This window comes from Telmatherina bonti (genome assembly GCF_933228915.1).
Source record: "Telmatherina bonti genome assembly, chromosome: 1".
NCBI lineage: Eukaryota > Metazoa > Chordata > Actinopteri > Atheriniformes > Telmatherinidae > Telmatherina > Telmatherina bonti.
The window spans coordinates 25,072,923-25,090,907 of NC_136619.1; the positions used below are offsets into that span (position 1 = coordinate 25,072,923).

The 17,985-nt window shown below is 40.7% G+C and overlaps 1 protein-coding gene across 1 annotated transcript in view; it reads left to right on the plus strand.

Annotated features, from left to right (window-relative positions):
* zfhx3b (zinc finger homeobox 3b) overlaps window positions 1-13,992 on the plus strand; it is a gene marked incomplete at its 3' end in the record, with an annotated part of 126,893 nt that extends 112,901 nt beyond the window's left edge. Inside the window, exons 7-11 of the mRNA XM_079241179.1 lie at window positions 1,986-2,122; window positions 2,649-2,849; window positions 5,772-5,895; window positions 6,226-11,787; window positions 12,257-13,992. Of these exons, the coding sequence (XP_079097305.1) occupies window positions 1,986-2,122; window positions 2,649-2,849; window positions 5,772-5,895; window positions 6,226-11,787; window positions 12,257-13,992 (7,760 nt within the window). The remainder of the gene's footprint in view (window positions 1-1,985; window positions 2,123-2,648; window positions 2,850-5,771; window positions 5,896-6,225; window positions 11,788-12,256) is intronic.
* Between the last annotated feature and the right edge of the window lie 3,993 nt (window positions 13,993-17,985).

Sequence of the window (17,985 nt, forward strand, 5' to 3'; positions counted from 1 at the left end):
CAATCTACCTCTCCCTTGGTTAAAGATGTAATCCCTAGTAAAAATGCAATTACACACATTATTGATATATAAGATGGCATATTTGTTTCTTTTTCTTCATCATTGTACTATTTCCTGGAGAGAAGCCATCCTTCTTTACCTTGTGGGTGTTCATGTTAATTACAGTCAAGGAGCTGCTGATATAATGAGTTGGTGAAAGAGAGAGGAGAGGGCTTAGATGGTGTTTCTTCTCTGTGATGTGTCATCCAACAGCAAAAGCAGACACTGCTGTGTCGATGAGAAGTATTTTCATTATCAAACTAAGCTCAGCCTCAGAAATGTAAAATTACTATATATGTGAAGCACTGAAGGGACTACAGATGGCTGCATGTCCTGTCCCGCCCCTGAGATGAGGAGGAAGTAGAAGTGGACTGAAGTGGAGTTGGGGAATGGATTGGTGAAGACAGTACAATGACTGAGAGGTTAATGTCAGGGAATGGGAGGTTCCTTTTGTTTAACATTCTCTTTGTTTATTGGAGGATGTGTTTAATAGGATTGACTGTGACTGGACCCTAATAAGGTCTCTCTGGTTGATCCCGGTGTCTCTGGGAGATCTTGCAGGCTGCTCTGTCCAAAGCCAGGTCCCCCACTGGGTAATCAGCTCAACTGCCCTCGTCTTTATTGAAGCTGACATTTTAATGTCTGGAGCAGGAGCGTGGTCAGCCCTGCTTAACCTGACCCCCTGCCATAGCACCCCTCCTCTACCAATGCCCTCTGTTCTCAATTTGCCCCTGTAGAACTGTACAAATCAGGCCAAATTTAACTCTTTATGGGCTTGTTAAGGGTTCCCAAGGCACCTCCTTAAGTTTCACAGTGAGTTTTTTTTTTTTTTTTCACAAGTGAGAAAGCACTGTCCTATTGCGGCTTCCCGTTACATGCTCTTTGTGGATTTAGATTCTCTGTGAACACATGCTCAACAGCTCAACTACTGTTATGCCTCTCTGTGTGCCACCTCTAGTTTATCCTGTTCTTTATGAAGTGGAGTAGTTTTTAAGTGGTTTGCAGAGGCTTTTATGTGAGGCCTTGCTCTGTAGATATGGAAAGAAAGAGACATGTTATTTTGGTAATATTGGTGTTGTTTGCATTGAAAGGATTAACCATCCATTCTGTATGTAAGCCAGTAAAACACTTCAAGTATCTCTATAGAATGTAAAACATGGCACTCACCTGACAATGACTCGTCTTTTTTTTTTTTTTTTGGCCGGTGGTGCATTACCACAGACTGACTCAAAAACACAGAGGTTTGCTGTGACTATGTTTCAATGTGATTAATCATCACTCTGATGCCATCCTTAAGTCCAATGACATGTTTTCATGGTTTGTACAGTATATCTTGAAGTTGAACGAGACATTGTTGTACATAAAGCAGCTTTCGGGAAGCACTTGGATCTAATCAGTCATTATAGAAGACGTTTTCTTATCTTGTCCTGTTTTTCACTTGTTCAGAGACCACTACCAAAAAGTACTTTTTTTTTTTTTTTTTTTTTGCAGAAATGTAAATCAGACTTTGACATTTATATTATTTACTAAAACAAAAAGCTGAAACTATTTCTAAACTCTTGGCACACATCAGACCTGTTTAAAACCTGTCTCTGGGTTTAGACTTGCATGCACTGAAAAGATCTGATGTAAAACTTGAACCTGTGGCAAACTAATATTTATATTATCCTTAGAAGCTAACACTGAAATAAAGCACTAGTGTCTCAGCATCACAGGAAGACAAATACAGTGAATGTGTTTTTATGCAGAGACTTGATAACACTTCCACTGCGTAATTCCCATTAAATGCACCCATATCACATTCAAGAAAGACGTTTGAAAACCCTTTATCCACAGTGTTATTGATTGACCTGCTCCCCACCTGCCAAGTCTTCACTTTGTTTTGACATGTCTGCTCTCCTTTCTCCATCCTTCCCTGTTTTGTGTGTCTGTGTGAATATATTCAGCTTTGTCCGGCCACTCGGAACGGCAACAGTCTGATTCACCAATTCCCTCCAAAAGGCCCTCTTCACGGTCAGAGGCCTCAGAGAGCCCACTCTCCACGAAGCGTCTCAGGACAGCTGAAAAGGGGACTGGGGAGCAGGTGAGCATAGCAGAATTTTGTGAACATTGATGCTCTCTGATGTTCATAAAGCCTTGCTTTTTTCTTTGAATTAGAGGCTTCTTGCTTCAGGTTATCTCATCGTCAATTACCAAGCCCTCATTATGAGCCTTAAACTTGTACATGAATCAATATAAATGTAAATATTCAGTAATTTTTTTTTAGTTATCATGAACTCCTTTTATATCATGCAAATTTTTCTTTATAAATCTACTCAAAATGAATTTCATATTTCTGCTATGGTAGCACTACTAATTGTTTATGAGGTGGAAAATCAATATAATATTTGACAGATGAGAGCACTTTGAAGTGGGTGCCAGGACTCAATGGTATTCAGTATTACACACGTGTCTGTGATCAGAGGGATCTGCTGCTTGAAGGTGTGTGTGTGTGTGTGTGTGTGTGGGGGGGGGGGGGGGGGGGTGCTCTTTGTACCTAGTTCAAGCAGTTAACCCCAAATTTTCCTACATCCCTCTCTTTGTCTGTTCCTGTGTTTGCCACCGTCCAGATGTACCAGTGCCCCTACTGCAAGTTCACCAACACAGACCTGAATCGTCTAAGAATGCACGTGATGACACAGCACTCTGTTCAGCCCATGCTACGCTGCCCGCTGTGCCAGGACATGCTCAACAACAAGATCCACCTGCAGTTCCACCTCACACATCTTCACAGTGTGGCGCCTGACTGTGTTGATAAGCTTATTGCCACCGTAAGTTATCGATTATCGTATGAATAGTTATATCTGAATGCAAGTTTTGACTGGTCTCCGCTTTGCTCTGCTTTGCATAAGGCACTCTTTATGTCTTTATTATTATTTTAATTTCTTGCAGTCTTTTAAATTGATTTTAAGCAATAGTTTTCTTTAGATTTTACAAAGTGTTTTGTTGAATATTCTTCACTCATTGTTCATGTCCATTTTCAGAGGAATGTATTTTGGTTAAGCCTCTTACAACTGACATATAAATAATTTAGACGTAAAAAAAAAATTCTAACTGAGGATACAAACTGGTGCTCTGACTACACTTACCAGACAACTTGGCAGAGGAGTATTTTTTTCCTGGAACAGATGTGAGAACAGAGGGGTGGTTTTATTTGATCAAATTTGATGTTCTTGTTTTCCTAGTTACATAGAGCAACAATAGTGATATGACTTACAATGTAAGCCAGAAAAGTGCAGTAGGAATGAACAACTGTGCTAATACCTCTGTAATCCATACTGTATTCATACCTATCCAAGTTTTGATTCTAGATCCTCAAAGTGCTCTGCCTGGTAGTTACCTTTACCCTTATTTATACTTTGTATTGGAGAAACTCAACCACAGCCTTGTGAAAGCTGCCCAGAACTGCTACTTACACAGATTACAACCAATCAAATTGCATACTCTGGGTCAGGTCAAGGACCAGTGTAGGATTCAGCAATGTCAAGAAGATGAGTAACTCACCCTTAATGAATCGCTCAGTCTGCAGTAGCTGTTTGGCTGTGAAAACATTTGTCCCTATTGCATTGACTGCTCTAAATTGCCAACATTCAGCCTTTTTTATATATCACAAAGCATGATGTTAATTGTGAAATGGCTGCAGGCTATCTCACTGGTTTGTTGGAAATGATTAGCCCTTCTAAGACTCATATTTTTCTCCTCTTTTTTTATTGTCTTCATTCTCTTGTCATCAGGCCACCTTTTGAATCTCTCTTCTAATTACCATCATTTAAGGACGTGAACTCATATTCTGTTTTTGTGTTTCGTTCATAATGATTTAAAGATGAGCAGGTTTCTTAGCTCCCATTTTATTTCTGACATTACTGACATAAATGTTTTCTGTGATCATCTGTGTACTAATCAAAACAACCCAGTTTATGATTCCTGTTAAAATAGCATTTTTGGCTAAGCTTAATGAACAGCTACACTACTTATTTAAAATAATTTAAGATCTTTTTAATTAATTCCGTTCAATTAAAAAAGAACATTTTTAAATGGTTAAAATACTAATATGCAACATCACTCCAAACGTAAATAAGATGCAAAATGTGTACTTTTAGCTTGAATCATCAGTGAATCTCAAACTAGATTTATATCAGCTGCAGTGCACTGATGCACCTTTTTGTACTCCGTGTGCCTCCTTTAAAGCTCATCGAGGGGAAATAAAATTTTATTTTTTCAGTTTTCTTGTAAATCATTGAGCAAATCTTTGTTCTGCTCTACTCAGTGGAGCTAAATAGCAGTCTGGACAATCACTGAATAAAACATTGCTCTGTCTCCTACCTAACCATCTTCAATCCATCTAGAAAGTAAATGGCAAGCATATTAGTATGGTAGATATTTATTTCTTTTATAGTGGTAGTAATGTACTGAGCCACTACAAGAGGAGATAGAACAGAGGTAATATAACACACATTAAAGCCAGCACCTTTTTACAGCTGGTGCATGCAGATGAAAAGGTACTTTATCCTTTTCACATGTCTACAGAGAGGATCCTAATTAATTCTGAAATGGGGGACTTATTTCTTGCCAAGTGTGCATAATGATGCATTCACTCTCCCACTTTTCATCCCTCCATCCACCTTTCATCTTTGCTCTCCCACCTTCTTTTCCATCACGTGTCTGTCTCACATAAAGTGTATAAATGTGTGGCAGAGGGTATGTATAGCGAATATACATAAATTCCAAATGCCTTTTTCCCTCATTCCATGTCTCATTTTCTGTCTGAGTAAGATAGGAGTAATGAAAATAATTGTACTTCATTAATTCTGAATCTGGCTGGATGATGGCCATTTTGAACTATGTTTGCTAATTAGCAGTCTGAATTAAAAGTGACCTTGGGATACTCTGCTCATTCCTCTAATTGCCTAATGAAGCAGTTGTTCAGAAAGAGACCACTTTGTAATGTAAATCTGTTTTTATTTTGTTTTGTAAGTTGACATACTGGTTTAATTTATTTTGAATATTTTAATCAGATGTTTTATACAGCTAGATTGTTAACAAAAACGAAGACGATAATGACTTGACGTCTTCCTGCTAAATATGTAAACAGATACTGCATATAAAGTGTCACCTGCTCTTCTTAACCTCACAACGCTTGCCTGAGGCCAATTTTGCTCGATTTGGAACTTGACCATAGGCTATAAGACATGCTTGAATACTCTTAGTGACTTTGCCCATTATAACAGCAATTAGAGAGCATGTGATTCATGTGATGGATCTATCTTACATTTGATACATTTATTAAACTGCTTATGTACATTTAGTTTATGTGGTTGCAATTATTCTAATTAGGAAAAGAAGGAATTGCCCCCAAATAATAAGTGTAAATATTTTTACCAGCTTTTTACACTTTTTTTTGGTTGATTTTATCAGAGTAAAATATAATTGTTCATTTGTTTTAAACTGGAAACTTCACAGTTAATTGGGATTTACAGCAGCATCACTGACAATTTGCAAACACGGTTTGACTTCACAATAATGTATATAGATAGAATTGTTACAGTATATATTACTAAGAAGTTAAGCCCCCTACCAATGTCGTAAATAACTTCTTGTTTTTATCACCAGCTTTCATTCAGTTATTTAAACTGCAACCTTGCCACTCATTGATGTTATTAACACCTGAATTCCTATGTGCTTTATTTTTACAGGTGACAGCTACTGAGGCACTACCAGCAAGCATGTTCATACCTGTGCTTAGTCCAGATAAAGAGTCTCATAGTATGCCACATGCTACAACCAACTCCAACTCTGAAGATACAAAAAAGCAAGCTGGTCAGTATCTGAGTGTTATAGGTTGGCTATAATAGTCACATAATATTGTTATTACATATTTAACTATTTGCATGCGATAAGTAGAGTGTGGCAGAAATAATTCTAATGAAGGTACTGTTGATAGTTTTTCACCCCAATATAGTATTGTAAAAGGCCTTTGAAATGCTTTGGTTTTCATTCACTACTAGACCATATAGACCAATAGTAATTGGTATTCATAACATTTTTAATTAGTTATACCTTGAACAGAGGATGCATTGATGCTCAACATTGACAGCATTATACAGAAAAGATCTTAGTTTCATTTTTTTTTCACTCATTTCCTCACAGATGCTTCAGATGGTGATCCAGAGAAGGCAGTGTCCCTTCCAACAGACATAGCCGAAGCTCGCAAGTCACCTCTGGAAGATCAGCAATCAGAAAAGGAGGATGCCACTGGATTTCTTTGCTGGAAGAAAGGCTGTAATCAAGTGTTCAAATCCTCCAACTCTCTCCAGATGCACTTCAATGAAGTTCACAACAAAAGGCCCCAGTTGCCCGTTTCGGATCGCCATGTCTATAAGTACCGGTGCAACCAATGCAGCCTGGCCTTCAAGACAGTGGAGAAATTACAGCTCCATTCACAGTACCATGTGATCAGGGCAGCCACCATGTGCTGCCTTTGCCAGCGGAGCTTCAGAACACTACAAGCATTGAAGAAACATTTGGAAACCAGCCACTTGGAGCTGAGTGAAGCCGATATCCAACAACTGTATGGGGGATTACTGATGAATGGTGATATGATGGTTATGGGTGATCCAACTCTTGGTGAAGAGCAAGGTGGCCTAGTAGAGGATGACAAAGATGTAGATGACAGTGATCCAGAGGAAAAACAAAGTCCTACAGGCAGTGATTCTGGCTCACTGCAAGAAGATTCTGGATCTGAACCTAAACGTGCTTTGCCATTTAGAAAAGGCCCAAACTTTACGATGGAGAAGTTCTTGGATCCATCGCGACCTTTCAAGTGTACTGTATGCAAAGAGTCTTTCACACAAAAGAACATTCTTCTGGTTCACTATAACTCTGTCTCTCACCTACACAAGGTAAAGAGAGCTCTTCAGGAGTCCACCACTGGTCAACCTGAGCCTACCAGCAGCCCTGACAACAAACCATTCAAGTGCAGCACTTGTAATGTAGCTTACAGCCAGAGTTCTACCCTGGAAATCCATATGCGCTCTGTTTTACACCAGACCAAAGCTAGGGCAGCCAAACTTGAAGCAGCAGGAGGAATTACTAGCTCAACAAGTGTTACTGGTTTAAGTGGTGGAGGGTCCAGCATGAGCACTTCAACATCAAGCCCAACCCCAGCCAGCAACCCAACAACTAACTCTGCCAACCACAGTTCTTCTGGGGCTCAGACAGCTCAGAGTATTCATGGGGGAAACCATATGAATCAGACTCCTAGCACTGAAAGCCAGGGGAGTTCTTCAGCAAGCTGCCATTCATCACCATCTGAGAACCATGATGCAAAAAAGACTAAATTTGCAGAGATACTTTCGGCTAGAGGACAACAACAGCTTCAGCAACAGCAGCAACTGGCTCAGGCTCAGGCTCAGGCTCAGGCTCAGGCTCAAGCTCAAGCTCAAGCTCAAGCTCAAGCTCAAGCTCAAGCCCAGCTTCAGCAAGAGCTTCAGCAGCAGGCTGCTCTTTTACAATCACAGCTATTTAATCCAGCACTTCTGCAGCACTTCCCAATGACAACTGATGCACTTCTACCCCTCCAACAGCAGCAGCTGCTCTTCCCATTTTACATCCCTGGAGCCGAATTTCAGCTGAACCCAGATATCAACATCACTAACTCAGCACTTGGCCTAGCAGGATCCTCAACTTCATCCCTGCTGGAAGATTTAAAAAACTCAGCACAGCAGGCACAGCAAAGTTGTTTGCAGCAGCAGTTGATGCACCAACACCTTCAGCAGCAGCATCAACAGCAGCAGCAGCAACTACAGCAACAGCCTCACTCACAAGTTCAAGGCCAGATGGCATTGCTGCAACACAGTGCATCTCTCCTCCAGCAGACTGAAAAAAAGCAGAAACTTCCCTCCTCTCAGAATGAGAAGGACAGAGAAATACAAAAGGAGAAGGATGCAGCTGAAAAAATTGAGGACTATGTAAACAAAGACTCTACAGACAGCAAACCAAAAGACAAGAAGGATATTCAGCATGTTTCAGTAAACATTAATCAAGACACTGGTTTGCCTCCACCAAGGATTGCTTCAGATGCTCGTGGAAATGCAACTAAAGCCTTGCTGGAAAATTTTGGATTTGAGTTAGTAATTCAGTACAATGAAAATAAACAGAAAGCTCAGAAAAAGGGAGCTGGAACTACCGGTTCTAGTGGTCCAGGTGGAATAACAAGGGTGGTGGACCCCATTGAGGGATTAGAGAAACTGGAATGTGAAGCCTGTGGCAAGCTGTTTTCAAACATACTGATTCTTAAGAGTCACCAGGAGCATATCCATCAGGCCTTCTTTCCATTCCGATCCCTTGAGAGATTTGCTAAGGAGTACAGAGAGCATTATGATAAACTCTATCCACTGAGACCTCCAACACCAGAGGCTGCCCCAGCTCCCCCCCCACCCCCTCCACCACCTCCACCGCCTCCGCCACCCCAAAGATCACCCACTCCAAATATTCCAGTCTCCACTGCTTCTCTTACACCTCCAACTGTAGCTCCTTCCCAGCCACCAGTTCCAATGACACAAATACCCATGCCAATGGATTTACCCATCTTCTCACCACTTATGATGCAGCCAATGTCTTTACAGTCCTTGCCAACTCAGCTGCCTACCCAGTTATCATCTGTCGAGCCAAATCTGGCATCAGACCTGGCTCAGCTCTATCAACAGCAGCTTACACCTGCTATGCTACAGCAGCAACAAAACAAGAGACCACGGACCCGGATCACCGATGACCAGCTTAGGGTCCTGCGACAGTACTTTGATATTAACAATTCACCAAATGAGGAACAAATAAAGGAGATGGCAGACAAGTCAGGGCTTCCACAAAAAGTGATAAAACACTGGTTCCGAAACACCCTCTTTAAAGAGCGACAGCGCAATAAAGATTCACCTTACAACTTCAATAACCCACCAACAACAACACTAGAGGATGCAAAAATAGATTCCAAACCACCTTCCCCTGAACCTCTGAAACAAGAACTCTATGGAAGTAAGAGATCATCCAGGACAAGGTTTACAGACTACCAGCTGAGAGTCCTTCAGGACTTCTTTGATGCCAATGCCTATCCTAAAGATGATGAATTTGAACAACTTTCCAACCTTTTGAGCCTTCCCACTCGCGTTATTGTTGTATGGTTCCAAAATGCTCGCCAGAAGGCAAGGAAGAATTATGAAAATCAAGGTGAGGGAGGGAAAGAGGGTGAAAGACGAGAACTGTCAAATGACAGATATATCCGCACATCAAATCTGAATTACCAGTGCAAGAAATGTAGTCTGGTTTTCCAGCGAATATTTGATCTAATAAAGCACCAAAAGAAGCTTTGTTACAAAGATGAAGATGAGGATGGGCAGTATGACAGCCAAAATGAGGATTCTCTGGATCTTTCTCATGAGTGTTACACTCCCTCTGGGTCTTCCTGTCACACCCCAATGCCCTCCTCTTCAAGTCTCTGCCCTCTCCCTCCCTCAACTTCAGCATTTGCACACCTTTCATCAACTGAGAAAGAGGAAGCATCACCAGCAACCACCTCAAACCTCTATGATGAGAAGCCCAAGCAATTATCAGACATCTCAACTGATCAAAGAGAACATCAAACTTCTATTAAGCAAGAAATTGTTCACCAACCCCAGTCTGAGGCTCAGCACCACAGATCTCAGAGAGAAGAAAAAGTCCAAAATATCTCTAAGTCTGTCAAGCATTCATCTCCTTCCTTCTCTCAGCAACAGTGTGGCCCCTCAGCATCTCAGACAAACCAGGCCTCATCACAAAGCTCTCATATGGCCCTCAATCCACACCTGACCTCTGCCACACAACAGCTGGCACAACAGATGATCCCTTACCAGTGTGAGCAGTGCAAGATTGCTTTTCCCTCCTTTGAGCACTGGCAGGAACACCAGCAATTACACTTCCTCTCTGTGCAAAATCAATTCATCCATCCTCAATTCCTCGACCGACCAATTGACATGCCTTTTATGCTGTTTGATCCCAGCAATCCTCTCTTGGCAAGCCAGCTTCTGTCCGGGGCAATGACGCAGATTCCCAGCAGCTCTGCAACCTCTCCATCCACCCCAACCTCTACCATGAATTCCTTGAAAAGGAAGTTAGAGGAAAAAGCTAGCACCAGCCCAGGAGAAAATGACAGCACTAATAGTGGGGAGGAACCCCAGAGAGACAAGCGGCTCAGAACCACCATCACTCCTGAGCAGCTAGAGATCCTTTATCAGAAGTATTTGTTAGATTCAAATCCCACTCGTAAGATGCTTGATCACATTGCTCATGAGGTGGGATTGAAAAAGAGAGTAGTCCAAGTGTGGTTCCAGAACACCAGAGCTAGAGAAAGAAAAGGACAGTTTAGAGCAGTAGGGCCGGCTCAAGCTCACCGTAGGTGTCCTTTTTGTCGAGCACTTTTTAAAGCAAAAACTGCTCTTGAGGCTCATATCAGGTCTCGTCACTGGCATGAAGCTAAACGTGCTGGATATAATTTAACTCTCGCTGGTATGTTACCTGAGCAGGAGAGCATGCAAATGAAAATTGATGCTCTAGATACATCAAATTACTCCCAACTAGCTCCCACTACCAACAGTGATGGACAAAGTTCTTCCATGTCACCGCTGAACAAAACCATAGATTTGTCTCCCAGAGGTCTACTGAGCCCTTCATCCATCAAAGTTGAAGGAATGGAAGACTTTGAGGGTGCAGCAATGTCCTCTGTAAACCTGAGCTATGATCAGAACAAGCTAGATAATGACGACTGCTCTTCTGTGAACACAGCCATCACAGATACAACCACAGGCGATGAGGCCAATGCTGATAATGACAGTGCAGATGCAAAGCACAGTCAAAACAGTGGTGATTACCTGTCTAAATCTGGTAGCTCAGCACCTATCCTTGAAAATGATGACCAAATGTCCTCAGGGCTGGTAAGCCCTGCAACAAGCTTTTATGCAAAGGACTATGAAAATGAAAATATGATTGACCACAGTGAGACGTCTAGCCTGGCTGACCCCTGCTCACCAAGTCCGGGAGCCTCTGGAACGAGAAGCATTGACAGCGGAGACAGGCCTGGTCAAAAGCGTTTCCGCACCCAGATGACAAATCTCCAGCTGAAAGTGCTGAAATCTTGTTTTAATGACTACAGGACACCCACTATGCTGGAATGTGAGGTACTTGGCAATGAAATTGGACTTCCAAAGAGAGTGGTTCAGGTGTGGTTTCAAAATGCCCGTGCCAAGGAAAAGAAGGCAAAGCTCAACATGGCCAAGCACTTTGGAATAAATCAGACATCTTACGAGGGGCCAAAGACTGAATGCACGTTGTGTGGTGTCAAGTACAGTGCTCGACTCTCTGTTCGTGACCACATTTTCTCTCAGCAACACATCTCTAAGGTGAAGGATACCATTGGCAGCCAGATTGATAAGGAAAAAGAATACTTTGACCCTGCTACAGTACGCCAGCTCATGGCCCAGCAAGAGATGGACCGAATTAAGAAGGCCAATGAAGTTCTAGGACTGGCACAACAGCAGGCCATGCAGCAACAGGGCATGTTTGATAACCCTGCAATGCAGGCTCTGAATCTCCAGTCAGCCTATTCAAATCTACAAGGCATCCCACCTGTCCTTTTGCCAGGGGTTGGAAGCCCCTCTCTGTCCAGCTTTAACTCATCTAATTCAGGTACGTCATCATTTGGCATTTATTCACTGATATGCAGCTGAAATTTCATCTTAGTGTTTGCCGATTAGCTTTGCAAATTAACAAATTGGAAAAACAATCTGAGCACTGAAAATTATATGTAGTTACACATACAAAACTTTCAAACCTAGGATGATAATACAATCATAAAATACAAAGTTAATAACAATAACTTTGCATCATTCAATCTGTCACGTCTTCATATATAGCATACATATACTATGAAATGTATTACTTAATAGCTCTTTTGCTTTGTTGGTTTGTTAGATACTAAAATAAGAGATTGTATAACTGTTTTATTAACTAACACTGGTCATTAAAGCATGACAGGTTATTTAGATTAACCATTTCCCGTTTTGTTTTAGACATTTTGTGATAACAGACATTTTGAAGAAAATCCAAAAAAATAAATAATAATAATAATTTTTGTCTTTATTTGACAATCTTCTAGCTTTAACTTCTCCCAAACCTTCAAACCTCCTGAACATGCCTGGTGCCAGTGTTCCCTCACCCAGCCTGCCCACGTCTGGATTACCCAACAAGCCTCCCTCCTCATCATCTCTTGCTGCATCCAGCCCAGCTCAGACCAACACATCTGCTTCCCACTCAAGCCCTACTCCTGCATCCAACTCCATGTCCTCGACTTCCCAGTCCAGCTCACGACCTGAGCCCCCCAAAGAACGTGATGCTGAGAGGGTTAAAGAGAAGGTGAAGGAGACAGCCAAGGAAAAGACAGAGAAGCCTTCAACTCCATCGTCAACTGGAAGCACCCCTGCCCCTTCCACATCTGCTGCTAGTGCGAAGAAAGAGAAACCAGACACGGCTGTCCCTGCCACTTCCATGCCCACGCCTGGCATGGAGTATGTGGTTGACCCTGCCCAGCTTCAAGCACTGCAGGCTGCTTTGGCATCAGACCCCACAGCTCTGCTCACAAACCAATTTCTTCCCTACTTCATGCCTGGCTTTTCCCCTTATTACACCCCACAGATACCTGGGGCTCTCCAAGGGGGCTACCTGCAACCAATGTACGGTATGGAAAGTCTCTTCCCTTACAACCCAGCATTGTCACAAGCACTAATGGGCCTATCCCCAGGGTCCCTACTGCAGCATTACCAGCAATATCAGCAGAGTTTGCAGGAAGCACTACAGCAGCAACAGCGGCAGCTTCAGCAGATCCAGCAACCCAAGGCAAGCCAAACTCCAGTTCCCCCTCAACCTATGGGGGATCGCAAAGACTCTGCCAAAGATTCAGTTAAAACAGAGGAGCAAAAGGGCAATTCCCATAACGAACCCCCCAACTCCTCTTCTTCCTCCACTTCTTCATCCTCTTCTCATAATAAAATACCCTCTGAGCAGAACGAGACAGATGGCAAAGCTGTTGACCAGTACATCGTCCCCAAGTTGCAGTACAAACTTGCATGCCGCAAATGTCAAGCTGTTTTCACCAAGGAAGAAGCGGCTATTACCCACCTTAAATCTAACTGTTTTTTTGGTCAGTCTGTGGCAAATCTGCAAGAGATGTTGCTGCGTGTCCCCGGTGGCGTAGGTGTAGGTGCTGGAAGTCTATATGACTGCCTGGCTTGTGACACTACGTTGGATGGGGAGAAAGCACTCAGTCAACACCTGGAATCGGCATTGCACAAACACAGAACAATCAAGCGATCAGTCAGAAATGCCAAAGAGCACGCTACTAGTTTATTACCTCACTCTTCAGCCTGCTTCCCCAATCCTAACACCGCATCTACCTCGCAGTCTGCCACTCATCCCATCAGCAGCCCACCTTCCTTGCCAACAACATCAGCCACCATGCCATCTTCTGCTGTCTCCTCTTCCCTGTGCTCCTCCTCTGCAGCCCCACTCAACACCACAGCTGCCGGTAAACTCTGGCCCCAGGCCCCCTTCTCCAGAGCTTTAGCTGGGAAGCCCAATGCTAGTCCCTCCTCCTCCTCTTTTCCTCCAGCGTCCTCACCTTCAACGGTTACCTCAAGTTCATTGAGCACCTCAGGAGTTCAGACCTCGATACCAACAGACGTCTTTACCGACGAGTCTGACTCTGACAGCAGTCAGAAGTCAGCAGACAGGCTGAGCAGGACGGCAGAGGAGCCGCAGCAGCCTGGCTTTGTCAAAGACAGTAATAGTTGTAGTAGTAACCTTGCTAGTGTAGGAACAGACTCCATCAGATTGTAAAAGAGCTTTCAGTGATGGACAATATGTAAAAAAAACACAAAGAAAATGACAAAAAAAATCACAAATAGAAAAAAAAACATAAAAAGCAGCAATGTTAAGAATACATTAAAAGTATACAAACCAATTTCAGAAAAAGATGTGTAAAGACTAACTGCAATTCCAAAGCTTGTAACCAAAAATTTAAATGTTAGTGGATTGTTTTCCCATATCAACATGCTGGTTTTAATTTTGTTTTTCTGTTTTTCTTTTTTTTTTTTTTTTTTTTTTTTTTTTGTTTGTTTTGTATTTTACGGTCAGTTGTAATACATGCATACTAATATGTGAGAAAATATCAGTGGTCACTGCGGTTATGTTTTGGGTAAAGATGGAGGAATGCTGTACTGTATGGCAATTGTCTGCCTCAAAGTTGACAAATGGCCCAAGACCCATTTTTTTAAGGAAAAGAAAAGAAAGCAAGTCAACAAGCTATCCCTTCATTTCTTGATCATTTTTACTTAATAGCACAGTCACAAAAAGCCAGTATGAACTGTATGGGAGAATAGTCTGTTTCCTTGCTATTTAAGCATTCAGATACCAATGGCTTTCAAAAGTAAAAGAATAATGTAATATCTATTTTATTCTCAGGTCAACAGCTCACAGTTGTTTTTGTTTTTCTGTTACAGAAGTCCATGTTTTACAGTTTTATTTTTGAACAAGGAAGAGCTTTTCTCTCTTCCTTTTCGCTTTCTGAACTTAATTTAATATCGGGGAGTTTTTAGTTCAACTCATTTTAATAAGGCATTGTTCCTGGGCATTTGAAAAGAGTAAACAATTAGTTCATTTTTATCATTCAAAACCCTCTAATGGTGGGGGAATCAGTCCCAGTATACCCAGACAAGGAGAGAAATGAAAACAAAATCAACCCTGTGTATTTATGATAGATATGAGCATTTTTGGTGTTGAGTAGATTGTTGCATTGGAAATGAATTTAAACAGTATGGTAGGTTCGGAAAAAAAGACTTTGTGTACATTTAGCTTTTGTATTGTCCAATTTTATGACACTTCATTTGATGTTGTCTTGGTCATTCCAATAGTCTAGATTATGGACAAGTAATTTATCTAAACTTTATTTCTGTCTTTTTCTCAGTCTCTTGAGAAACATTCATCCAAATGCCCCCCCTGACAAGGCAGGATCCTCTTTTAGAATTATTTAAATTGAAAGATTTGGTTACGCTTGCTCAAACCAAAACAGAAAGATCCTGGGTGAAATATTAAGAGTTTTATTTTATTTAATTTTTGTGTTACCTTTGTGCACTTATCACTGTCTGACTCCTATTTGTCACTGTACTTGTTCCTCTCTTCGCACTTATTTTTCTCTGCTCTCCTGTATTTGTAGGTGTGTGTACTACAAAGGAGGCATTTTGTTTGTCATGTAGTGTGGCTACAGCCTTTCATTTTTTTATTTTTTTTTTTTATTTTTGTTGTCACACATGAAAATGAAAAAAGAATACTAATAATAATTCTCACGCTTTAAGACAAAAAGAAAATCCAAAGACTAAACACTTTCACCATTGGTGCATAAAGATGAGTAAAGACGCTTCTTTATACTTGAGAATTTGTTGCTGTTTTTAGAGGAATGAAAAAGTTTTAAAAGATAAGGAGTACGCATCAGAGTTGCCGTTTCTGCTTCTTTGCCAGCAAACAGGTGGCTTTTTTACGTAAATACCAAAAACCAAAAAAGGGCCCTTGTCCTTGCATTGTGGAGTAGCACCGTTACAGAGCCATTGCAGTTTGTAAGATAGAGGTTATTAATCTTTCTTTGACTTTTGTCACATTCAAATGTCCATTTTTTTAAGAAAATGTATAAGGTCTGGTCTTCAAGGACGTTACGTTTTGCTGCTAATGTAGAATTTTGAAAAAGATACAAAAAAAAGAATACCTAGATGCATGCTCATTTTGCTTTTGGCTAAGCTTTAACAAAAACAAACAATAAAACCAATTTTTTGCCTCTGCTACACCTTTTTCTTTTGTTTTTCTCGTTGCAAAAACGGAACTTTGAAGACTGTGAATATATGTTCCAAAGGACATTTTGCTGATTTTCTTTTTGAACAGACCAATGTTTAAAGCCAATGATCTATAACGTTTGTAAAGAACAGTGCATTCCAAATATCACTATGGATTTTTCTTAAGCAAGGACTGATCCTCTTTCATTTGATTTATTTTAATTGTCACAATCTATTTTTGTTTTTTCCTCATTTTTAAAGTGACTGTAAACTGTTGTGTAAATTTTTTGCATTGTTGGTTACTGAACAAAGTGACCTCTATATGTCATTTTGTGCTGGCATGGAATATTGCTGAGAATCCCTCCATCCAGTCAAGGTTGTTGCTCCCTTGTAAAGCAAGTAACAGTCGTTACCAAAAAATGTATATAATACATCTGGTACTGATGCGTCTCATAGGTTTAGTGACATTTATGCCAGTTAACTTACAACTAGTCTCAGAGGGAATTAATGGCTGTTTTACTGAGGTGTTGCTGAACCCCACCCCACCCCCGCCACCACCCTTTCCTTGGAGGTCTGCCAGTGATATGTCACTAGCGTCTACAGGGTGCCACTTCCACACATAGATTACAGGTTTTTAAGGGACATCTTCATTCCAAAGCATTATTTCTGGAGAAAGTAAGAGGTTTTTTGAAGATGTCCCTTGCTTTCAAATAGTTAGGATGCTTTCATATCCAAAGAAGTTGTCTACTTCATTTTGCTGCAATGGAAATGTATGTGCATAGGTACACCCACCTTCTCATTGGTGATGTGATGAACTTAAATGTTTTATTTTCTGAACCAACACATATTTAAATTAGTAAAAAAATCTACTTTTTGGCCTCTATTGAATTCCCAATATATGTGCCCTTATTAATAAAAGGCACAAACAAATTTTCAAATTTATCTGTAATAGGAATCTGTCGAAAGTCAGTAGATCTGGTCTGCAAGCTTGATAATTTTCATGTCCACTTTCTTGGAATACTGTTCATGTGTACTTTTCTTGTTTTGACAAATTCTTAAGTTGTACAGTTCTCAAATATGTTTGATTTATTTTAATTTTCAAATAATGTCAGACATTTATTATTATAAGTATTTTATTTTCGTTTCTGTATATTACTTTTCATCATAAATTAACACTAGCTTTAATTTGAATTGCTAAAAATTTAGGGGGAAAAAAATGACCTGGCCACTTTATGGTGTGATGTTCTGAATATTCATTGTCTCAATGATATTTGTTCCCTGATTTCCAAAGTGTAATCATTTGGGCTCTTTCGTGGATGGCAGATTTGAGGTCTCCACAATAGAAGGAGCCAGCATGGACTGTGTGTGGGTTTTGTATGTTTCTGTGTGTGTGTGTATGTGAGAGCATGTTTCATAAGAGCCAGCATCAATTCAGTTTTTAGTTTGCCTTTTATTTTTATGTGTTAACACCAAATAAACAGAACTTCAAACCTAGGTTATGAATAATTTAAATCAAATAAAATTAAAGAATAATGATACGAAATGAGGAAATGATACCGAAGCACTGAGCAGATTTTACTTTGATTGAAATGAATGTGGCCAAAGCTTTATGCAGTTGACACAAAAAACAAACGTGCTCCAATAAGTGTGTATTTTATTGTGGCACAAAACGCTACTGTGGATACTTGGATCCACCGACTTACATTGGGATACTTGATTTAGACAATTACAGGAGAAAATAAAGACAAGGTTTTGCTGTAGAGGTCATCTTTTGCCCACTGTGAAAATGAACGTGTACCTGTATACAGATATAGATATATTTAATACAAGACATCAAAATTAATTTTCTTTTTTTCTTTCTTTTCTGTTTGTTTATCTTTTTTTGCCTTTTGAGATGAAGAAGGAATGAAAATGAATTTTCAAAAGGACTCTTGGAAGCTGTGGGGATCTTGTTAACAGGACGTGAGAGGCTGTGGGCACACCAAAACTGGGCATATGGGAGCCAAAGGCA